Source organism: Eulemur rufifrons, chromosome 29 (assembly GCF_041146395.1).
Source record: "Eulemur rufifrons isolate Redbay chromosome 29, OSU_ERuf_1, whole genome shotgun sequence".
Taxonomy (NCBI): domain Eukaryota; kingdom Metazoa; phylum Chordata; class Mammalia; order Primates; family Lemuridae; genus Eulemur; species Eulemur rufifrons.
In genome coordinates this window covers 21,354,880-21,380,128 of record NC_091011.1, presented here as the reverse complement: position 1 = coordinate 21,380,128, position 25,249 = coordinate 21,354,880, and the positions used below count along the sequence as shown (strand labels likewise).

The 25,249-nt window shown below is 45.9% G+C and overlaps 1 protein-coding gene across 2 annotated transcripts in view; it reads left to right on the top strand.

Moving 5' to 3' along the window:
* The window catches only part of FKBP9 (FKBP prolyl isomerase 9), a 41,293-nt gene extending 17,048 nt beyond the window's left edge, over nucleotides 1-24,245 (top strand). For both annotated transcript variants that reach the window (XM_069462608.1, XM_069462609.1), the window contains exons 5-10: nucleotides 791-980; nucleotides 5,802-5,947; nucleotides 13,932-14,118; nucleotides 17,700-17,845; nucleotides 19,866-20,029; nucleotides 22,326-24,245. In XM_069462608.1, the coding sequence (XP_069318709.1) occupies nucleotides 791-980; nucleotides 5,802-5,947; nucleotides 13,932-14,118; nucleotides 17,700-17,845; nucleotides 19,866-20,029; nucleotides 22,326-22,502 (1,010 nt within the window). In that variant the 3' untranslated portion in view covers nucleotides 22,503-24,245. The remainder of the gene's footprint in view (nucleotides 1-790; nucleotides 981-5,801; nucleotides 5,948-13,931; nucleotides 14,119-17,699; nucleotides 17,846-19,865; nucleotides 20,030-22,325) is intronic.
* The last annotated feature ends 1,004 nt before the right edge of the window (nucleotides 24,246-25,249 follow it).

Genomic DNA, 25,249 nt, shown 5'->3' with positions numbered 1-25,249 from the left:
TAGAAAAAATTAGCCGGGCATGGTGGCGCATGCCTGTAGTCCCAGCTACTCGGGAGGCTGAGGCAGTAGGATTGCTTAAGCCCAGGAGTTTGAGGTTGCTTAAGCCCAGGAGTCTGAGGTTGCTGTGAGCTAGGCTGACGCCACGGCACTCACTCTAGCCCAGGCAACAGAGTGAGACTCTGTCTCAAAAAAAAAAAAAAAAAAGAAATGATTTGAGACCTATTTATATTTTGGATTGTAGGTGCCATTTTTTTCTCTGTTATCTTAGCTAACTTTCATTTACTTATGTCTTGTTTTGCATACACTTAAAGGATTGAATTTTGCATTCAGCCTCTTAAAAAAATATTGACTGTTGGTTCCAAAGAACAAGTCTGTGTACAGTTCTCCAGAACCAGACCAGAGCTTTGGAATTTGTGCCTTTAAATGTCTGTGATTTGCATTTGTACACAAACAGAAACCCACAGAGGTATGTATTTGGGCTTGCATGTGGGTGCATGGTCACCCACATAGAGCTTTGATTTTCCAGCATGAGCACAGAAAATACGATCATGGTAGTCTCTTATGTCATTAATATCAGTTTGCTCCTTTTGCTGAGTAAGTCAGGCTTTATATTATGCCCACCGCCCCATGGTTGGACACCATGAGGGACCACCCAAGACTTGGGGAACATTTGTTTCCTTTGCTTGGAAACTTCAATGAATGAGGAACACCAAGCCAGAGGGTATTGAGTTGTAAAGTATTTCCTCAATCTTGTGTCCTAATGTAATCATTGTGCTCCATTCCCTTCTAGGGAAAGACATTCCTGGACAGGCATCTCTGGTGTTTGATGTTGCGTTATTGGACCTCCACAACCCCAAGGACAGCATTTCCATTGAGAACAAAGTAGTACCAGAAAACTGTGAGCGGATAAGTCAAAGCGGGGACTTTCTCAGGTATCATTACAATGGTACCCTTCTGGACGGCACCCTTTTTGATTCCAGGTAAGGAAACAACTGGAGCCTTCAGTCACTCCAGTGTCTTATTAAATACAATCTATCACGATCTGGACCACGGTCTAAATAACTCTGTCCGTGCTGCATGATAGTGTTTTCATCTCTAATTTAGGTTTTTGTTTTCTGATACTGGGTTTCTTCCTAGACTGTTATAACAGCCTTTTTCTTGGGGGCTATTTTAGATGGGTCTGCAGTAAAACAGGAGAGGCTCACTCTAGACTCCCACCACCCCCTTATACTGTGCTTAGCTGCCCACATCTAAACCCAAGGTTGGGGTCCAAGATGGGGAGTGGCCAGAAGCGAGGTCAGAGACGTATACCGTGCAGTAGCTGTGTGACTTTGGACAGCATTTGACTTTCTTGGACTTCAGTTTTTTCCCTGTCCCTGCACCTTTCTCAAAGAGATGGTTAGATTAAAGAGATAAGGTATGTGAAGGCGTGTTGCCAACTTCAAAGGCTGATCAGCTGGAGGGGACTGGTTGGATGCATTCAGCTTCCTTCCGGATGCTGGGTGCCCTAGAGCTAACTGCCGTGCTTCTTTTGTTATTTGGAGTTTTGTTTTGTTTATCAGGCAAGGCCCTGCAGTTGTACAGATGGCTGGAGTTTGGTATGTCTTGCTCATTCAAGTGGCATGTGTTGTTCGGAAACTATTCGTTTAGCTTCCTGTAGAGCCAACAAATAAGGACAGCAACCTCCCTGCCTCTCGGAGGTGATGGACGTCTAGTCTATTTAGTCATCCAAAAACATTACATAAGAATTTGTTTATGGTATTCCTCAATTTGAATAATTCATTCTTGTTCCTAGTATCTATATTTTCTTTTACATTTTTTATTTAAATTTTTTGGAAAAAGGTAAATCATACGGCTCAAAATCAAAACATAGTGTGTGCATTGAGATGTGTTGTACACCTGTCCCTGTCTACCTTTCACCCCCTTAGAGTTAACCATTTTTATTAGTAGTTTCTTTTTTATTTTTCCAATGTGTGGATTTTTTTAAAATGCTGATATCAGCGAATACAAATATTATCTTATTTTCTCCTCTTTATAGTATTTGGCATATAGAATGTGTAGTATATCGCGTGCTATATTTACTGTTCTGTTCTTTGCTTTTTGTTACGTTGGGATTTTTCCATGTTAATGCACAAAGAAAAATCATTTATTTTTTCCATCTACATAGTGTCCTACTGGTTGAATATAACGTATTTATATAACCATTTCCCTATTGATGAACATTTGAGTTTTTATCTTTTTCTGTTGCAAAAAAGAAATCTTTCAGTGCCTGTGTACATTGTTACGTGTTACATTCCACCTTGGTTCTGTTCTTTATTCCCTGTAATTATATTTCCAACTGAAGGATCATTTTACAGTGTACACTAGATTTCTATTTACCTAATAGAACCATAGTTTTCTTAGGTTTCAAATAGCTTTCCATTTCAGTACAGTGAGATCTAGCCTATCCTAATAGCTGCATGTATTCTGTTGTATAGATTTGCCTTAATTTAGGTAATCAGTCCCTGTTGTTTGTCATTTATGTCGTGTCCTATCTTTTGACATTTAATTAGGACTGCAGTAATTATTTTTATAGCTAAATCTTAAAATATATGATTGTCTCCTTGGGGTAAATTTCTTAGGGTAAACCTTCTGGGTCAAAGGTTATGTGTATTTTTACAGCTTTTGAGATATACTATCAAATTGCTCTCAAGGAAGGTTTTACTGCCCATCCTAGTTTAAGAATGTCCATTCCCTACAAACTTGGTAACATTGGGTGTCACTTAAAAATAATCTTTGCTAATTTATAGGAGAAAAATGGCACCTGTGGTTTTAATTGAATTTCTTTGACTGCTATGGAGGTTGAAATCCCTTCAAATGTTTATTTGGATATCTTCTTTTGTGAATTACCTGTTTGGGTCCTTTGCCTGTTTTTCTACTGAGAGTATTGGCATTTGTCCTTTTCTTATTGATTCAAAGAGCTCTCTATATTAAAGATATTAATTCTTTTATGGTTGTACATTGTTGAAAACATTTTCTTCTGTTTACTTGCGTTTTGATTTTGGTTAATTTGATTTTTGAACCTTTAAATGTGAACTTTTTATGTTGTTAAATATAATATGTTGGACTTGCCCTTTATGGTTCCTGTCTTTGGTGACTTGCTACAAAGGTTGTCCCCTCCCTAGAATATATAAATATTTGCCTTTTTCTTCAATCCCTTTAATGGTTTTATTTTTTTATCCTTTAAAATCTTCTTTGTTAGAATTTTTATTTTTGAAAGTTATATATTTTAATTGTGTAATTGAAATAATGAAAAGATGTGTAAGGATAAATGTAATAATTTCCCATCAGCCCTTTCATTCACACCACCCTGAGGTAACCGGTGTTAACAGGCTCTCTCCATGCTCGTAAATGCTTTCGTGTTTAAATCTGTAATCCGTCTGGAATTTACTGTGGTATCAATGTAACAGGAAGGATCTAACTTTATTTTTTTCCAAGTGGTTAGCTAGTTTTTCCAACATCCTTCATTGAATAACCGTCTTTTCCCCACTGACCTAAAATGTGACATTTGTTATGAACTAAATTCTTATATATGCTTTTGGGTCTTTGTCTAGAATTTTTATGCTTTTCTATTGATTTATCCATTCCTGGGCTAGCATCATGCCTTTAACTATTATTAACTATTGTTAGCTTTTTAGTTTGTATGGTAGAGAGTATTTTTTTTTTTAAATATAATTTTTCTCTACTAAGTGATACATTGACATGATTCAAAATGACAAATTTCCCTCCTGTCCTTGTCCCAGTTCCCCTCTCCACAGGAAACTGGTGTTATTAACTTCATGGGTTTTCCATACATGTTCAATAAAATTCTGCTGCCCAGGCTGGAATGCAGTAGCATGATCATAGCTCATTGCAACCTCAAACTCCTGGGCTCAAGCAATCTTCCCGCTTCAGCCTCCCCAGCAACTGGGAACTACAGGTGTGTGTCACCATGCCCGGCTAATTTTTCTTATTTTTTGTAGAGTTAGGGTCTGGCTATATTATCCAGGGTGGTCTTGACTCCTGGGCTCAAGCGATTCTCCCACCTTGGCCTCCCAAAGTGCTGGGAGTATAGATGTGAGCCACCTCGCCTGGCCCATTTTAATTTTTTACAATAACGATAGCTTGCTATATACTGCACCTTTAAAACAGTATTCTTAATTATATCTGTTTCCAAACGAATTTTACAATTACTTTATTGACACCCTTGCACCACAGATACACCACTGGGATTTTGACTGGAGTTATTTTAAAGTTCCACAGATTAGTTTAGGGGAGCATTAACTGCTTTTCCACTGGGGAACAGGATGGTTTTCCATTTACTCATCTTGGACATTTAAAGTTATTCAGGCCCACCCTGCTCCTCTGGTCTCTTCTGAGGCTGTTTCCTGCCTCTCCGCCCAGCCCCTGCTGCTGGCCCAGTGCTTCTCCCGTATGCAGCTCCCGTGGCCTTCAGTGTCCACGTCCCCCTGCCCCGTGGAACCTCTGCCATCTGTTCCGCTGGCAGCTCCTCCCCCGTGAGGCAGCTGCCCTCTCTCCCACCACCCAGAGTCCCTTCATCAGGACCCCAGCTCACAGGTTTCCTCCCCTTCCCTGTGTGCCTAGCAGTGGGCTGTACCTGCCGGAGAGGTAGGAGCCGGGGAAGGTGAGAGCCCTGCCCTGCCTGGAGGGTGCACAGAGCCGGGGACTGTGCTCCTCTTCCCTGCTGTGCTCCCTTCCCCGCCTTCCTGCCAGTGAGGGGAGGAGGTTTGGGGCTGCTCTCCTTGGCGGGTAGGACGGGGTGCTTCTCCACAGTACCCTCTGGGGGTTTTTGTCGATAATCTCTCGCTTCCTGGGTGAGGAAAATCATGTTAGTATCATTTCTTCATGCCCCTTGGCTGTGCGGACTCCGAGGGGTATTGAGAAGGGAACGCCCCCACAGCTCTGCCTTCTCATCTCCCTGACCCCACCTGGCAGGACCACCGTCTCCGGGCAGTCGTCCCCCGACCGTGCCTGACGAGGTGACGGCAGAGCTGACCGGCTCTGTCAGGACAAGCTTCTGCCTCATCTGCACCGGCTGGTGTGGGCAGGAGGGGCAGGCCCCTGTGGCCCGAGCGCAGACTGGGTCTATGATGTTTTGTTATTTTATTCTGGAATCATCAGGTTTGGGGGCATCGATTCCTCTTTTCAGCAAACTCATAGTAATCAGACTCCACTGGCAATTTACACAGAGGCTGGGTCTCTCCACTGAGCGGAATACTCGGGTCCCCTGCCAGGGACACCTGGGAAACCCAGGTTGTCACAGGGGTAGCTTGGCGAGCAGGCCTGCAGTGGGGATATTTCATCCAGGCCGTGGGAGAGACTGCAGAATTAAATTGCCCTCGGTATATGTGCTGCTTTTCTCGCCGTCAGAATATTCATGTCCCACATATACAGATATCTTCTATTTGGATACCTGAGACATTGTCCTTGTGACACATTCTTAATTTCTGATAAGACTATGTTTGATGCTTTTTTCATTAATTCAACATGGCTACCAACGGTGCAGTGTGGTTTATATTAACTCCATTTCTGAGTGGTGCTTCTCATAACCTGACCCAACCAGAGGGTCGGACGGCTTGTTTCTGGGAGTGTTTGTGCAGATGGCTGTGTGGGGACCTTATTCTCCATCCCTGGGGAGCGTGTTTCCTGGCGGTGGTGTATCCTGTTCCGGGTCTGGAGGCCTCCGTGCTCCTTTGCATCACGGTCGTGGCTAATTTATACAGCTGCTGTGTTCCTCACGAATGACCTTCCTTCTTTTCTAGCTACTCTCGGAACCGCACCTTTGACACCTACATTGGGCAGGGCTACGTGATTCCTGGGATGGATGAAGGTTTACTCGGTGTTTGCATTGGAGAGAAGCGAAGGATTGTGGTCCCCCCTCACCTGGGCTATGGAGAGGAAGGAAGAGGTGAGCGTCATCCACCTGCCTCGCTGGCTGTGGCCTCTTCCACATGGGTCGGAACAGGGCTGCTTCTCTCTTTTTTGTTTTCTCTTTTATTTAGTGGCAGGGTCTCACTGTGTCACCCGAGCTGGAGTACAGGGGCTATTCACAGGCACCGTCATAGTGTACTTCAGCCTCGAACTCCTGGCCTCGTGATCCTCCTGTCTCAGCCTCCCGAATAGCTGGGACCACAGGCATGGGACAGGTGGGCTGAATGGGGAGGGCTTCTTGAGCCCAAAAATGTTGAAGCTAAAGTCCGGTTTAAGACTAGAATGTCCAAATAGACTGAAGTTTCTAGAGTTATTCTGTTAGTTCTCTTTATTCCCCCTGCCCATTTTCCTTTTCCCTTTGAAAATTTTTGAACCTACAACAAAGTTAAAAGAACTAGATAGTGAATTCTACTTTGTTTCCCCAGTTGTTAATGTCTTGCTGTGTTTGATCTCCTTTTACATTTATTTATTTATTCCTGGCAGAACCATTTGAAAGTAAGTGCGGAAGTTCCTTTTTGGTTTTTGTTTTATATACCCTAAAATTCACCCATTCAAGTATACAATTCAATGACTTTTAGTAAATTTAGTGAGTTGTGCAACCATCACCAAATCAAGTTTTAGGACAGTTTTGTCACCCTAATAGCAAACTTCCTTTTAAAAGTTAAACAGATAATACATGTTGACTTTGGAAAAAAAAATACAGATAAACAAAACAAAAATCTCCCATCATCCCACCACCCAGAAATGAACTTTGTTAATGTGGTAGGCAGAATATTGGCCCCAGAAGGTGTCCATGTCCTAATCCCCAGAACCTGTGAGTATGTTACGTTGTTAAAAGGGACTTTACAGATGGGATTAAGTTCAGGATGTTGATATAGAGGTAGTATCCTGGATTATCCAGGTGGCCTTGAAATACTTACAAGAGTCCCTGTAAGAGGGACGCAGGAGGTCAGAAGGGAGAAAGTGCTAACCTGCTGACTTGGACCATGGAGGAAGGGCCACCACCATCGGGAAGTGAGGGTGGCCACTAGAAGCTGGAAAAGGTGAGGAAACATATTCTTCCCTGAAGCCTCCAAAAGGAACACATCCCTAAAAACACCTCGAATTTACACTTCTGACCTCCAGAATTAGGAGAATCAGCTTGCATTGTTTTAAACTTATTAGTTTGTGGTAATTTGTTATAGCAGCATTAGGAACCTAATATAACCACAAAGCGAATAGCCTTCCATACTTTTGGGTATCTGAGGGCTGTCCGGAAAGTATCCAGCCATGTACCTGTTCTTGTTATCTTAACAATGGCTGGGTACTTTCCGGAGAGCCCTCGTATGTATAGGTTAAAAAAAAAATACATCCACCTATACCAATAAATAATGACAAAAATGGAATCATCTGTATATGTTACTTTGTCATTTCTCTCTTCATCCAATTTGTTGTGAACAACAGACGTGTTGTGAACAACTTTCTATGTCAATGGATATATTTTTTTCTTTTTTTTTTTTTTTTTGAGACAGAGTCTCACTCTGTTGCCCGGGCTAGAGTGAGTGCCGTGGCGTCAGTCTAGCTCACAGCAACCTCAAACTCCTGGGCTTAAGCGATCCTACTGCCTCAGCCTCCCGAGTAGCTGGGACTACAGGCATGCGCCACCATGCCCGGCTAATTTTTTGTATATATATATTTTAGTTGTCCATATAATTTCTTTCTATTTTTAGTAGAGACGGGGTCTCACTCTTGCTCAGGCTGGTCTTGAACTCCTGACCTCGAGCGATCCACCCGCCTCGGCCTCCCAGAGTGCTAGGATTACAGGCGTGAGCCACCGTGCCCGGCCTATTTTTTTCTTAATAGGGACCACTGCGACAGGGTCTTGCCATAGGAGAGAGAGAGAGTGGATTAACTCTGACCTGAAGATATTTTTAATGGCTGCATAGTATTCCAAACCATGTTTTCTTTCTCAGTTATGGATGTTTTTTCTCATAGACTATTTTTTGCTAACTTGCTTAGGAAGAGTTGGTGCAATATTTATTTTGCTTCTGGGTTCTTTTGCTGATGGATTTCTGGCTGGCCTTGCTGGCTGTACACATTCATTTTGTTAACCCTGTTCTGATTTCTATTGATATATAGATCTTGAGATTTTTCCCAGTAAGTTGGTTAGAGTTGGTTAGAAACTGGGGTGTACCATGGAGAAACACTTTTTTTCTCCCTGATTTAAATTTCCAGTTTATTAAGCCACAACAGATTGCAGCTTGAGATATATTCATTAGGCCTTGCTCCATGTCCTGCTCATTCAACGTCTTGATGCACTGTTGTTTTGATCATGTAAATTTCTACTTCCAGGCAAATACACACAGAAACAAGTAAATATTTTCTGAGTGTTCTTGTTTCATTCTGACCTGAGGGACTAATCCTTCGTTTCTCTAAAAAGAATGTATTGATGGAAAACATTTGCTTAAATTATTTTTTTCCTTTTGGCTTTCCATCAAGTATGAAATAGAATGCTGCAAAGAATTATATAAGGCTCTGGGAAGCTCGTAAATTTTCTGGGCATGAGACCGCTTCATCCTGAGTCATATGTTGCGGTGGGGGAGGGTGCCCCGAGGAGTCAAACCCAAGTGCTCTTGTGCCGGGGTCTGCATCTGTCTTCTCCTGAGCTGTGAGCACCGAGGCCTCTTTGTGGGAATTGCATAGGGTCTAATGCTGGGCCCTGAGGGACTGGCCCAGAAGGGTGTCAGGATGCAGAATCCATCTAGTTTGTGGCTTCCTTGCCACATACCCCAAGGCCCAGCACATAGTATGCGTTCAGCAAATATTTGTGGGAGGAATGAATTGCCAGGCTCTCCGTGAGGCTCTCAGCCTCTGTCAGCATTTTCTTTTGTTGCAGCTGCTTTCCTATGCAGGCTTGGTGGAGAGGAAGGGGAAGGCCTTTTTTTTTTTTTGAGATTGAGTCTTACTCTATTGCCTGGGCTAGAATGCTGTGGCATCAGCCTAGCTCACAGCAACCTCAAACTCCTGGGCTCAGGCGATCCTCCTGCCTCAGCCTCCCAAGTAGCTGGGAATACAGGCATGCACCACCATCCGGCTAATTTTTCTATATATTTTAATTTGTCCAGCTGATTTCTTTCTATTTTTTTTAGTAGAGATGGGGCCTCGCTCTTGCTCAGGCTGGTTTCGAACTCCTGAGCTCAAACGATCCGCCTGCTTCAACCTCCCAGCGTGCTAGGATTACAGGCGCCCGGCCATCAGGATAGGCCTTGTGAGAAAGGTTCTGGACCTTTCTGCTGTCTGCTTTGTTCCATGGGGTCAGCCCTGAAGTTAGGATGCTTCGATGTGTTTGCAGCCCTGCAGTGGGGAATGGATTCTGTCCGCAAGTTTGTGTAAGCGTTGCTTCCTCAGTGGTTTGTTGTTACCCAACTTCCAAATGACCATTTGAGTACCCTTTTAGGAAAGAGAGGAAAGTGAAGAAAATAACTTACGTTTTACCCACTGTGAGTCTAGGACTTGTTGCACTTGAACTCATTCAAGCCTAGAAACAATCCTCTGACCTGTTACTATGCTGTGGTTTAGATAAGATAATGAGCCCTGGAGAGTTTGAGTCATTTTTCCAAGGCCACAGTGGCTAATCAGTGATGAAGCCAGAATTGGGCCCAGGGCTTTCATTTATTCATTCACTTATTTATCTTTCAGTTCATAGCCATGTCCTAATTTTTTATTTTTCAGTTTTTTTTCCAGTTCATAACAGTGTCCTAATTACCTGGGGCTTTCTGACCTGCATGTGTCCTAGGCAGACAGAAAGAACTGAGTTTCCATCTATGGTGACTTGTTGATACTCACATATGAGAACTGAGAACTCAAACCAGAAGTCCCAGAGCTCTCAGAGGACGTTCAGGACTTTCTGATACCCTCCAGGAGCTGCAGTCTCCTAGCCGGCTGCCTTTCTATTTTTGTCATCTGTGTCTCGAGGAGGCAGACTGGTGAAAACTGAATGTCCACGTCTGCATTGGTTAAGGGTTTATTGAGAGAGGAGGCTGATGTTGGGGCCACAGTGAAATGTTGGATTGTTCTCACCTGTTTTTTGGTCAGCACTCGTTTCTATACATATTTTATAGACAGCTTTGTGGAACTCAGAGAAAGATAGATGGGTGGAGCTCGAGGCCCCAGGGCAGGTGGGATCTCTATCTGCTCATCCAGGAAAGATTCGTTGATTATCTTCATGGCCAGACCCTACTCTAGGTGCTGGGGATTCAGCAAAGAAAAAGACAAAAACTTCCTCCCACACAGAGCTTATGTCTTGTTGATGCCCTCAATAGCCGTGTGTTTGTGCCTCGTCTGAGGAAATCAGCACCTGGTGGACTGACTCACTTCACTTCGTAGGAGCCGACTTACAGACCTCATGCTGAGTAGACTGCGTGTGCATCGACCTCTCCACGCTTGGAATGCTCGTGCCTGGAATCCTCAGGCTTCGTTGTCAGGAGAATGCTTGACAAGCTGATGTCAGATCCCAGGATGTGGGTGGCTCCAGGTGTAATCCTTTTGCCCTGGAGAAGGCTCTGTACCCAGTGCCTTGGAAGGGCGATTATATTTGCATTGACCGAATTTGGTGTCTGCCTACCTGGATAGGAGAAAGAAAGGTCACATGCTCACTTAAAGACCACGTAACATAGTGTTCCTTAAACTTGGTTGCCTGTGAGAAAAATCCCTGGAAAACTTTTTTTTTAATTTATTTATTTCAGCATATCATGGGGGTACAAAAGTTTGGGTTATGTATATTGCCCTTGCCCCCAGTGCCCCCCCCCCCCCCCCCCCCCGCCAAATCAGAGCTTCAAGCGTGTCCATCCTCTAGACGGTGCGCATCGCACTCATTATGTATGTATACACCCATCTCCTCCCCCCACATCTGCCCGACACCTGATTAATGTTATTCCTAAATGTGTGAAAACTTTTCTTAAATGCCTGGCTTCAATCTACTCTGAGGGTTCTCAAAGTTTGGTGTATATCACAGACGAGAGTCACCTGCAATGCTTAAAGCTCACAGCACCCAGGTGTGAGTGGGAGAAGGCCTGGCCCTTTGTACTTTTACCAAGTTCCCCAGGACATTCTGATACCCAGCTAAGTCCAAGACCGCTGCTCTAGATAAGCTACTTCTGAATCTCAGAGTGGGGCTCGGGCATTAACATGATTTTTAATGCTCCTAGGTGGTTTTTTTTTTGAGATGATCATATGATTTTCTTTTTTATTCTGTGAATGTGGTAAATTACATTGATTGATTTCTTTATTGTAGTAAAATATACATAACATCTTTACCATTTTAAACATTTTAAGTGTACACTTCATTGGTATTAAACAGATTCACAGTGTTGTGTAACCATCACCTCCCGTCTATCCGGAAAACTCTTTCATCATCCCCAACATAAACTGTTACACAGTAACTCCCCTTCCCCCTCCTGGCAGCCTCTGGCAGCCACCACTCCACTGTCTGTCTCTATGAATTGGCCTATTCTAGGGACTTCATGTAAGTGGAATCATGTATTATCTGCCCCTCTGTGTTTGGTTTCTTTTACTTAGCATAATGTTTTCAAGGTCCATCCATATTTAGCATATATCAAAATTTCATTCCTTTTATTGGCTAATACATTTCCTCTTTATGGCTGAATGAATATTCTATCATATGTATATACTGCATTTTGTTTATCAGTTCATCTGGCGACAAACGCTTGGGTTGTTTCCACTTTTCGCCTGTTGTGAATAATGTTGCTATGTACATGGGTGTTCAGATTTCCACTTTCAGTTCTTTTGGATATATATCTAGGAGAGAGATTTTTAAATTTAATTATTTATTCAGATATAATTCATATACTATAACATTAATCATTCTAAAGTTTACAATTTAGTTGTTTTAGTATAATATACTAATAAGGTAGTGCAACCATTACCACTGTCTAATTCCAGACATTTTCATCACTTCAAAAAGTAACTGCTTACCCATTAGCAGTCACTGTCAGTGCCCTCTCCCCATCCCCCAGCCCCTCAGCCCCCCGCCCCCCGGCTGGCAATGAGTAATCTCTTTCCTGTCTCTGCATTGGCCTCTTCTGGACATTGCATACCAGTGGAGTCCCACAGGATGTGGCCTTTTGTGTCTGTCTGCTTCCACTTAGCATACTGTTTTCAAGTTCCTCCCAGGTGACCTGAATGGGTTACCAAGGTTCTGAAAGCACTGATCTGGCTCTGCAGCCACTCACCCCCGGTCATGTGTGTTAGTTTCCCACGGAGCCGCCCTTGGCCCTGGCTCAGAGCAGCCTTCTGGCTGGCGGTTGTCTCACTTCCTGGCTCCTGGGGGACGGACCTGCACCGCATTCCACTCACAGCAGCAGCTCCCCGTCCTGAGTGAATGCCAGGCACCTGTGTTCTGCTAGAAAGCACAAGATTCTCTAATTATTACCTTTAACTTTGGACAAGCCCCAAATTTTGTATCTCAGTTTCCTCACCTGTAAATTGGGAATATAGCATTTTAATGAGAATTAAATAATACCTATAAAGCACTTAGTAGAATGCCTGGTACTTAATAAACACACATTAAGAGAGAGGGGCCAGGTGTGGTGGCTCACACCTGTAATCCTAGCACTCTGGGAGGTCGAGGTGGGAGGATTGCTTGAACTCAGGAGTTTGAGATCAGCCTGAACAAGAGTGAGATCCCGTCTGTACTAAAAATAGTAAAAATTACCTGGGCACAGTGACGCACACATGTAGTCCCAGCTACTCAGGAGGCTGAGGCAAGAGGATCACTTGAGCCCAGGAGATTGAGGTTGCTGTGAGCTAGGCTGATGCCACGGCACTCTAGCCCAGGTGACAGAGTGAGACTCTGTCTCAAAAAAAAAAAAAAGAAAAGAGAGGGGTGTGTGTGTATGTATGTGTGTCTATTAGAGAGAGAGAGAGGAGAGGGACCAACCAAGAAACAGACACAGGAAAGTACCTGGTCTGTGTCACCTCCCTGGTGAGGCTGGGAGGTGGGAGGGGCTGTTGGTGTCCGTGTGTCTATCTGATCTGCCTACAGCTGTGTTGTTTTCTTGAGTTGTATCAAGTCTGAGTTGGTTTTCTTATAGTAAAATGCTAATGATAATACTATACATATCCTTGACTCTAACATAATTTAAAAATTTTTTACATTTGAACTTTTCTGAAATGACCTAGAGGTGTGTTTCAGAACTGAGCATGTGCTTAAGGTGTCCCCCAGCACCTGAGAGGCTGTCATTAAATTCCTGGGTTGATGGTAATACTTACCCCGTAAGTTTGCTACAGGGATTTCATGAGAAAAGGTATGCGAGAAATAACTTTTGTAAATTGTAAAACATTATTCAGATGAGAGATACTGTTTTCAAAAATGGAGATCATGGAAAAGAAAAATTTGTTAATAATTTTATGTAGAACAAATAGGATGCGTTGTAAAAGCGTGTCATGACTGTTAGGCGCACTGTCATAAGGGGTCAGTTTTGTTGAGGGTCTTCTCCTCTATGCAGTTTATGTTAATTTTATGTTCTTGAGCAGTGGTAGGACACTGGGATGATTCTCACTCTGCCACTGATTTTCTCATCCCGCCTTCCACTTCCTGTGGGGGAGGGGCAAGTCTTAATTTGGTGAGGCTCGAGTTTGCTCCTCTGTGATCAGCTTAGTCACTCATCTTTCGGGCTCAATCATTCCATGGTGCAATAGCCCATAGTGTTGAATTTTAGTCCAAACTGTGTTCATAACTGGCTGTAAGACCTTGGACACATCCGTGCCTCAGTTTCTCCATCTGTAAAACGAAGATTAGGTTACTTCTCATGGCCCATTTAGCTTCAGTCTCCCAGGAGTTCATACTGGGTGCCTGCATTTCTCACTTGGAGGGCCATGAGGACATGCCTGGTGATACTGGGGAGGCGCATGTGCTGCAGCTTACAAGGTTCATTCATTAATTCCCTGTGTCTGTTCGTTAGGGAACATCCCCGGCTCGGCCGTGCTGGTGTTTGACATCCACGTGATTGACTTCCACAACCCTGCGGACTCCATCAGCATCACCTCCCACTACAAGCCCCCCGACTGCTCAGTGCTGAGCAAGAAGGGGGACTACCTCAAGTATCACTACAACGCCTCCCTTCTGGATGGGACCCTGCTGGACTCCACGTAAGGGCAACCGGAACGGTGTGGGGGTGAGCCTGGAGGGTGACAGTCGTGTTCCTGCCATTCTCCTTCTCTTTTCATTAGATGTTGGTTGCGAGCTTTGGTCCCTGTGCATAGCTCAAGCCTGCCTCAGCCTGATGCTCAGGTGCATTTTTCTCAGAGTTTCCTATTCCAAGAGTTTCACCTTGCTCTGGGCCGTTTCTTACCCCGTGAAATTGTCTTCCTGAAAAGCAGATCTCATCGTATAAGTGATGTCTTTAAAAACTGACTCACAGATAAAAGCCAAACACCAGAGTCTGGCATATAGAACTCTTTTTGAGTCAGCTTCATTCTGCCTTACCAGTCTTTTCTGCTGGGGCCCATCTTCTGCCTTCCAGGGCTGCCATGTACGGTGGTACAGGTTGTGCACCGCTTGCTCCCTTTTTTCTGGCTAACTTCTGCCTTGGCTTAAATAGTCTCCCTTTTCTCAAAATCTTTCCTTAATTCCTAGGAAGAATCAACTGCTCCTGTTTCTGTAGTCTCAGAATATTTTATATATTACCTGTCATTTAGTTATTTTTGTTTCTCTCTGTTCCTGGTCTGACTACCTTAGGGCACCCAACTTGTTTATTCATATTTTTATTCCCTGCACCTTGCCCAGAGCATAGCACAAAAGGAGCATTTTATCAATGTTAATTGATCGAGATAACTATGAGAATATATTAAACAGGAATCAATTGTATAAACCAGGACCAGGTATGTAAAAGGAGCTTTTCTTTGTGTGTATCTGAATCTTCAGATGTATCTGTCAGTTAGTACAATACTCTCTTCTTTGGGAAAGAAATATTTTCAACATTTCTTTATATATCCATTTTTTTACTGAGCCTGGCTTAGTCTCCTAAGTTTGGTCTTGGGGAGAAAAAAGGCTTCATGTAAGCAAATATGTGCTGCTGCATTTTGGTATGCGGGACCTTCTCTCCCTGCCACCTGTCCCTCTGCCTTCTAGCTTCGGGTGACAGTGTGTCTAGCTGTAGAGAGAGCCCTAGGGACATACTATTAAGAGCATTCCCTCCGGGGCTAGGAGATCCTGTGTGCTAATGCATTTAATGTCTTTCATGAAATCTAAAAGGTATTGATCATAGAAACGTTATGTCATGTATCTCTAAGAAAATAAAAATGCTGGCAAAAAATAATGACATGCTGTCAATCATAAAATGTCTCCTAATTACAGAGGGTTAATATGTGAAAAAAAATGCATTTCAGAATCAGTGAAATATGTACATAGCTTCTGGGGCCCAGATTTACAGGGACCTGCCTTACGACAAACCTCCTTGCCAAGAAATCCCAACCACTGGCTAGCGGGAGCACGCGGGCAGCAGGGCAGCCAGGAAGGAGCTTTGCAGGTCAATGCACGGTCTGTGGCTGCTGTCACTGTCTTGCTGACTTTCACGTTCCTGCCTGGTGCTCCCAAGGCCGAGGAAAGGGGAAATGGGGGTGGGACACGAACAAAGGAGTTCCTGCTTCTCTCGTGGGGCGGGAGACTCAGGCTTCCTGCCTTCTGAGTGTGTGTGGCGGATTCGTGACATTCTGACGGAGCACTCGGGAGCCACACGAGGCAGGGCTCCTTCTTATCAGAAACTCCATTTCGTGTCCGGAGAGTCTTTGTGTTACGCATAAATCCGCACAGCCGAGCAGCGGTGGCATCCCGCTGGCACCTTCCTGGTATACGTTTCGGGATACTGGAATAACGGGAAGTGTGGCGGGCACCTGCCTACCCAGTCCCAACTCAGCCTGTGCTGAGAGGAGAGACGGCGGGCAGAGAGCCGAGGGCAGAGGGCAGACAGGAAGCAGGAAGCCCACGGGTGGAATAAGGAGAGTGTTGCAGAGAAAAACTGGCCAACAAAGCTATAAATAAACTGAAATAAAAATAAAAGGACCTGAGAAAAAAGAATTAGTGGCATTTTCAGCGATGACACATGAAAACAATTGGTTTGCTTGGAGGATTTTGTTCATCTGTGTGTGTGTGCATCTAACTGGCCTTGGGGAGGATGAACAAACATTCATTACTTGATAACTGAGTTCTGGAATGTTCCGTAAGACTTTGGAATGGGAGTAGTCCCAGGGGAGGTCCAGGGTGGTGGGTGCCTGGACAAGGCAGTGTGAGGTCCTCGTGCTGCGGGCAAGGGTGGCTCCCTCCCGTGGGGCCGGGGACAGGGTGTGCCGTGTGGGGGTTGGTTTTGTTTCGGTTTCCTCCCAGGTAGGAAAACAGAAACCCAGTTTTGGTTTGCTGGCCCAGGGAGGCTGGGAAGCCTGAGGGGGGGATGTGACTCAAAGGGGCCGTCCTATCCATGTGGTCACCACCTGGCCACAGGTTGAGGGCTCTGAGGGGGCTTTTCTCCCTTGGCACTGAAGATCACGGGCACTGTTTGCCTTTAGGAAGTGGTAGGAATGCCACAGCATTTGAAGTAGTTTCATTTTCAGACTGAAGTGATAGAGTTTTCCCCAGGGTCCACGGGCGTCAGGGTCATTAATTAGAGTCATAGACTGTTACACACGCAAGCACTTGGCACCCTCAAGGCCATCCATTTATTGAGCCCTTTATACTTGGTCTCCACTGTGCCTGACATATTGTATTACTTGCCATTTAGAACTTCCCTGTGAGATAGCTACAAGATTATCTCCATTTTATAGATAAAATAACTGAGAGATTGCATTTCCCAGGGTCAAATTAAGTGGCAGAACCAGGTTTCAAACTCAGGTCTTGCTGAATCCCAAACCCAGGGTCTTAACTACATTATATATAACAAAAAAATTGTCATAAAATGCCTGATTAGAACATCAACTAAAACTTAAAGAAAAATTGCAAGAGTAGTACAAATAACGTTTTTCCCCCTTGGGCCATTGGAGAGTAGGTTGCCACAGTGATGTCCCCGGGGCCTGAGACATATCCATCACCCCAAATACTTGAGTGTGCATTTTCTGCAAACACGAACATTCTCCTACGTGACTCATTACATCTATTAAAATCAGAAAATTAACATTGGCCAACTAAAATATATATAGAAAAAATTAGCTGGGCATGGTGGCGCATGCCTGTAGTCCCAGCTACTCAGGAGGCTGAGGCAGGAGGATTGCTTAAGCCCAGGAGTTTGAGGTTGCTGTGAGCTAGGCTGACACCATGGCACTCACTCTAGCCCGGGCAACAGAGTGAGACTCTGTCTCAAAAAAAAAAAAAAAAGAAAAAAAGAAAGAAAATTAACATTGATACGTTACTACCTTTTAATCCTCAGACTCCACTTTAATTTTACCAAATATTCCCCTGTGGTCCTCTTTCGCAAAACGATCCATTGCAGTATGCTCCTCCGCTCTGGAACAGTTCCTCAGTCTTCTCTTGATTTGCATGACCTTGACACATTTGAAGATGTCAGGCCAGTTATTTTGCAGAATGCGCCTCAATTTCTGTCTGTCTGGTGTTTCCTCGTTATTCCCCAGGGGCTTATGTGTCTTCTGTGGAAATACCCTAGAAGCGATGTGTTCTCATGGGAACACGCTCTAGTACCGGCGGGTTGATGCCCTAACCCGGGGCTCTTCTGTTTCATTCTCAGGTGGAATTTAGGCAAAACTTATAATATCGTTTTGGGATCTGGACAAGTCGTGTTGGGAATGGACATGGGTCTCAGAGAGATGTGCGTTGGAGAGAAGCGGACGGTGATCATCCCACCCCACCTGGGCTACGGGGAGGCCGGCGTCGGTGAGTAAGCGACAGTATGCAAGGGTGTGTGGGCACAGTCACCACCTGAACTTTGTGCCTTTTGGGCTGCCATAGTTGGAACCACAGTATGCTGCCTCCATTTAAAACCCAAAGAGTCTGTTTTCTATTTTTTTAACTATTTAGCATTTTTGCTTAAAGACCCCTGTGAATTCAGTGAGGCATGTTGATGTCTCCTTACCCTCTTGAGAAAAAACAGGTTTCAGTGAAATAACCTTGGATCTCCAGGCCCCTGTGTGGGAGTTGTCCCTGGGGGAGCTTTCCAGATTTCTCTGGGGTTGGGCTGAGCACGTCCTTCTAGAACTGTTTCCTGGGACAAGTGGAATACTGCAGGCTGTTGCTTCTCATTTCTCCGAGCCTATAAGCTGTCCAGGACAGTTTCCTTCTGGAAGAGATTACTTCCAAGTTCTGGAAATGCTGGCTTTACCTAATCCTCAGGGTGATTATGTTTTACCTCATGATTTTGTCCAGAACGTGTCCTCCACGTGGAGGGTTCGGGAACCCCTTCTTTTCAGTGTTCCTACACTGCTGATACCTGGGTGGAAAGGGCTAACCTATAGAAACAATAGGCACTTTGGACTGATTTTGGTTTTTTCACAACTTTTTAAATAATTGTAAAAGTACATCTGTTTTTCTCACCAATCCCAGAAGAAACCCTTTAAAAACTATGTTGTGTCTTCTTTAAGACTTTTCCTATGATATATATTATAAATAATTATATAATATATATAAATTATAATCTAGATAATATGTGATACTTCTGAATAATATATATGACATTTATATATTCCATACTCATATAACTTCTTTTGGGTCCATACTATATATACTGTTCTTGAATTTATGTTTATAGTCATCTCTTGGATTATTATTATTTATGGGCATACTGTGATTCTTTTTTTTTTTATCTTTTTTTTTTTTTTTTTTCTTTTTTTGAAACAGTCTCACTTTGTTGCCGGGGCTAGAGTGCTGTGGCATCAGCCTAGCTCACAGCAACCTCAAACTCCTGGGCTCAAGTAATCCTCCTTCCTCAGCCTCCCAGGTAGCTGGGACTACAGGCACGTACAGCATGCCTGGCTAATTTTTTTTCTATTTTTAGTTGTCCAGCTAATTTCTTTCTATTTTTAGTAGAGATGGGGGTCTTACTCTTGCTCAGGCTGGTCTCGAACTCCTGACCTCGAGTGATCCTCCCACCTCAGCCTCCCAGAGTGCTAGGGTTACAGGCGTGAGCCACCGTGCCCGGCCCATACTGTGATTCTTAAAGTTCCACTGTTAGATTTATTTAAAAGTTCTACCATTGTAGTCTCTACAAGTGGCTTTCAAACTTTTTAACCAAGACACACAGTAAGAAACACATTTTATCTCCCAATCTGTATTGTATATAAACATACAATTTATACATGTATACATTTAGTTTTTTTTTTTCCTTTGGAGACAGAGTCGTGCTCTGTTGCTTAGAATGCAGTGGTGTCATCACAGCTCACTGCAGCCTCTAACTCCTGGGCTCAGGCGATCCTCCTGCCTCAGCCTCCCGAGTAGCTGGGACTATAGGCACGCACCACCACACCTGGCTAATTTTTCTACTTTTTGTAGAGATGAGGTCTTGATGTTGCTCAGGTGATCCTCCTGCTTTGGCCTCCCAGAGTGTTATGATTACCGGTGTGAGTCATCAAACCCAGTCTTACATTTAGTTTTATGTATAAAATTGAAACTTTCATTGAAACAAGTTTCATGAAACAATTCCTGTCCTTTCTATGTGCAATGTATTCTGATCTATTTTATTCTATTCCTTAATTTTAAAAAAATGCTGGTCACCATCCTCTAAACTGATTTCATGACTCATTAAGGGGTCCCTGCCTGCAGTTGGAAAAGCAGCTAGCCTCTGCTATGCTTCCTTGCCTTGGAGAGAAAGGGGTCAGGCGTGGGAGGGCAGGCGATGGTTGATGGGCTTGACCGTGCTGCCTGCGGCTCACACGGCCTCCCTCCCCTGTCGCTCGGGCAGATGGAGAAGTGCCTGGCAGTGCCGTGCTGGTGTTCGACATCGAGCTGCTGGAGCTGGTGGCTGGCCTGCCGGAGGGGTACATGTTCATATGGAATGGCGAGGTGTCACCCAACCTCTTTGATGAAATTGACAAGGATGGCAACGGAGAGGTCCTCCTCGAAGAGGTAACTGGCCTTTGCAGAAAAGTGGGAGGGACGGTGCTCAGGGAATCTTGTGGGGCCAGGGCGCCGGTTCCGAACGTGAGGCCTTTCAGAGTGAGGACAGCGGCACTGGGTTTCTCATGGTGACGATGACCACCACACTCATGTGCCAAGCGCTTTTACACACACCCTCGTAATTGAAACTCATTTGTTCTCTGAAGAAACCAAGCCGCTGGGAGGTGGCGGGCACACAGATTCGAGTTAGTTCTCGGTTCCTGGGTGCTCGCCGCGTGCCGGTGAGGTGCTAAGTGTTTGCACATGTACTCTCCGGTTCAGCCCTCACAACAGCTGTGTAATCATCTCTGTTTTTTAGAAGAAGAAACTGTGTAGAGAGAAGGTAAGTGACTTGCCCAAGGTCACACAGCCACCCAGTGGTTTGAGCCAGGACCACAGGCCCCTTCCTGGAGCTGGGCAAAACCTCGTCTGTCCCATCCAGCCCTGGGGAACCCCAGCTCCCCGCCCATTCCACATCCAGCTCCCCTTACTCAGGCACATGGCTCCAGCCTTCTTCCCCCTCTCTCCTACGAAATCAGCATTTCCCGACTTCTGGATCTTTCACATTAGAAGCTGTTATTCCCATATAGCAAACATATTGTTATTTTCCCTTTTCTTGATGTGTCTTCCCATTTCTTTTATTTCTTTGTTCTGTCTGCAGCAAAACTTCAGAAGAATTAATTGTCTGTCCTCCCTGCCTCCAGTTCCTCTCCTCCATTCTCTTTTAAACCCACTCCTGCCCGGCTTTGTCCCTCTACGCTCTGAACCTGCTCTTGCCAAGGCGACCAGGGCCTTCCGTGCTGCTGAACCCAGCGGTCAGTCCTCACGCTCCCCCGTCCCCACACGGCCGGCTCCCGAGGATGCTGCTTCCCCCCTTCCAGGGCACACCCTCTCCTGGTGTCCTTCTGTCTCACTGGTGGCTCCTTCTCAGGCCTCTTCTCCGAGATCCCTTCCTGTCGTGCCCTGGGCTAAGTGCTGGACTTTGGTCTCTTCCCTACCTGTATGTCGTTTCCTTGGTGGTGTCATCTGGTCCATCCCCCGAGGACGTCCAGATCTGTATCTCCAGTCCTGTCTTCTCTCTCCACTTCACGCTCACGCATTCCTGTACCCGCTTTACGTCTTCATTTATTGAACCCCTGATATCCGCACTCCCCACCCCAAACCTGCCTCACGCAAAGCCTTGCCCATGGCAGTCAGTGGCGACACTGTCCTCGCACTGGCCCAGGCGAGAGCACTCAGAGATCTCTGCTCCTCTCTTTCTGTCGTAGGCCACGGTGATCCTTCAGTCCATCATTCTCACTCTAGAGCGCCTGTGCAGAACCTTCCGCCTCTCGCCACCTCCACTCCATAGCATCTTAGCACAGTGCCTGGCGGCTCTTTCCTGGATCGTGTCACCGTGGCAACCAGAGTGGCCGTTCTCACACACAAGCCCGTCACAGCCCCTTCTCAGCCCTGCAGAGTTCCCTGTCTCAGTGGCCCTCCACCACCTGCCTGCCCCCTCTGCCAGCCACAGCCCCCTGCTGCTCTGTGACCGCGCAGGGCAGGCATCCACCTTGGCCTTGGCAACAGCCGGTGCCGTCTTCTCTGCGCAGGAGCCGCTTGCCCGGATAACTGCTCGGCTTGTTCCCTCATGTTCTTCAGGCCTTTGCACAGGTCTCCCCTTCTCACCGAGGTTGTATCCTGACCACCGAATTTCATACTTCAACCCGTTCCTCTTTCCTGACTGAGCTCTACTTTTTCATTTTTTCCCAGAGCATTTCAGTTTGTAACTTAATATGTAATTTACTTATTTATTATGTTCGTGTCTAATTGTCAGTCTGTCCATTCGAATGCAAGCATTACAAGGGCAGGATATTTTTTCGTTTGTATATTCATGTATTTCAAGGGTCTAGAACGGTGCTCAGCACCTGGTAGACATTCAGGACGTTTTTGTTGTGTGAATGAATGCGTGTGTGCAGCAGTGTGGTCAGAGGGTAAGTCTTTGGTGGGGAACCAAGTGGGGAGAAGGGATAGCGCTGAAGGCTGCTGTGTATTGGGCACCTGGATCCGGAGGGCTCTTGGAGTCATTTAGTCCAGGAGTTTTTCACCTGCATCTGGAGGAAAAAAAACCCAGGTTGTAAATTGTGTAGCTACCAGGATCTTGGCTATTTTGGGAGCTCAGACTCAAATTCCAGCCCCATGGCTCTCGGACTGCTGTGTTTCTGACCTAGGCCCGGCGTTCTCAGGTACCGTATCTCATGGTCTGTCCTGTCCCCTTTCTTTCCAGTTCTCAGAGTACATTCATGCCCAGGTGGCATCTGGCAAAGGGAAACTCGCTCCTGGTTTTGATGCTGAAATGATCGTGAAGAATATGTACACCAACCAAGACCGGAATGGAGACGGGAAGGTCACGGCTGAGGAATTTAAACTCAAAGACCAGGAAGCCAAACACGATGAACTCTAAACCTAGCCTGAGCCAGTTGGTGCCAGGGAGTACGTGACACCAAGCCACCCGTCGTGGCAGAACATGCAGTGAGGGTGCAAGGGTCTCTCGGAAGGTGCATCATTAGCAAGTAGTAGGTGGGTCACATAGTACCTGGTGCGTACATCGGGGTGGGTGGATACGCATGATGGGAATCTTAGCCTGACTGCCAGGGAGAGTAAACGAAATCCGTGCAGAGTGCCTTCGCATGGGGTGTGTCAGGGCCGAAAAGGCTGCACTGCCAACATTGTTTGTGAGCCTTCTGGGAAATTTTGTTATTAAAGGAATAATAGGGTTACACAGAAGTTATAACCATCTTGGAGGGAAAAGAAAAAGTGTCCAGGGTGTCTACACAAAGAAGGTTACATTTTTTTTTAATTTGCTGGTGTTTTAAAAATGTTCTCCAGACCGGCAGGAGAGGCAGGCAAAGGGCATGTACTGGCAGGGTCCCAGCTCTGGTGACAGCCCTACCTCCTCCTCCTGCGCACACCCCCCCACATACACACCCCCCCACATACACACCCACATACACACCCCCCACATACACACACATACACACACACCCACATACACCCCCACACACATATGCACCCCCCACACTCACCCCCCCACACACCCACATACACACACCCACATATACACCCCCAAATACACACCCACACACATACACACACCCACATACACACCCCCACACACCCACATACACACACCCCACATACACACCCACACCCCCCCACACACATATGCACCCCCCCACACTCTCCCACATTCACCCCCCCAGACACCCACATACACACACACCCACATATACACCCCCAAATACACACCCACACACATACACACCCACATACCCACACACACATACATACCCACATACCCACACACACCCACACATACACACCCCCACACCCCCCACACATCCACACACAAACACACCCACACATACCCCCACACCCACATACACACACACCCCACACACCCACCCACACAGCCACATACACACACACCCACCCACACACAGCCACATACACACACCCTCCCCACACACAGCCACATACACACACCCACGTACACACACACCCCCACATACGCATATGCTGTGCTCTTCCCGTTCATCACACCCCGTCCTGCTGTGGTCCTCCCATTGGCACTGGGTGACTTGGAGGTTAAAAAGAGCCTCCTGGACAGAAGAAAACCGTGGGCCAAACCAAAGGTGTCTTGGACCATGAATAGAGAATTCCATTCTGCCTTTGCCACGTGAGCCGTCTGCTCAGCTCTCCCTCGTCCCCATCTCTCTTGCCCGTGGAGCGCTCTCTACTGTTCCACCCTGCGTTGTGCTGGTTGGATAGATAGTTTAGGGACTGGGCCTCGCTGGGCAGTCTACAGCAGATGGAAGTGTCGTCCCAATAGATGAGCCATTAGCATAAACAAGGTGACATTTCTGTGCTGCTCATTTGTGTCCTGGAGAGGGTGGTGCCCTGAAGGCCGGGGCCAGCTGCTGCGGACAGCGATGACAGTACACCCGCCTGCTTGTGCCCACCTCGCGCAGTAACCACGTCGCTACCTTTTGTCCTCTGTTCCCAAGTGGTGTTGGCATTTACCCTGAAGTCATCAATGATTTTCCTTTTGAAATTGCTTTATTTTACTAATTTAAACTATTTTGTACTGATGTAGCCCTGGATAGTTCATGAAAATGCTGTGCACTCTTTCAATGGAATGTTGGGAAGCTGATCTTTTCTGATATAAAATATTGAATTATCTTATCTGGTTTTGTGGCATTTATTTGAAGGCTGAGAGGACCCCATGAGAATGCACCGTGCGGTCAGAGCCCCCTTGATCAAAATGGCAGACTCTGCTGTGTGTTTACTGAAAGGACAGCGCCGTACGGCACGTGGGGGTGTCAGTCAGGGCCCTGGCCCGAAACAGACCCCATCCTCCGGGACTCCTGAGAAGCTAAAGAAGGGACTGGGTGGGGTTCAGGGGACCAGGAAGGATGTTGAGGTGGCCGTGACAGCAGTGTCGGCCAGCACCACAGGAGGCCGTTTCCACCCCCGGGCCTGAGGGGTCAGGACGAGGTGGCGGGAGCAGCGCAGGAAGGGCTGCCTGGCGGGTGTCGCAGAGGGACACAGCCACCCCCAGAACTGGTTGGCACTGCAGCAGAGGAGTGAGGGACAAAATGCCCCGTCTTCCCTGTCCACCCCTCTCTGCCACCTGCCGCTGGCTCCCGTTAGCTGAACCCCATCTGAAGCCGAGGGGCTGGAGTTCTCAGAGGTCAGCCTCTCGGGGTGCAGAGAAAGGTGGGAAGTGGATCCGAGGTAGGGGTTGCGGGGGGAGCAAATGGAGAATAACTGGCACATGCATAAGAAAAATATATATCTGAATATGATTGTTTTTTAAAATCAAATGTTACTGTTTACTCTTTGCAGAAGCAACTTCAGGGAAGCCAAGGAGATGGCCCTGGCCTTCCTGCTGCTGCTGCCCGAGACACTAATGTTCTTGGCCTTCTTCCCCCCAGCCCACAGTCACTCCATTTCATTTAACAGAATTCCTTAAGTACGTGAGATAGGTTGATAATCTTGCTTCTTGCTAAATGGAATTGCCCCTTGGAATGCATCGCACCTGCACCACTTCATTGTCCTGACGTGTCTCCATGAAGATAAAAACCTGTGCTCATTCTCTGCCCCAGATTTTCATTTGTCCCTATTTGAATTTCTTCTTTTGCTGCTTTC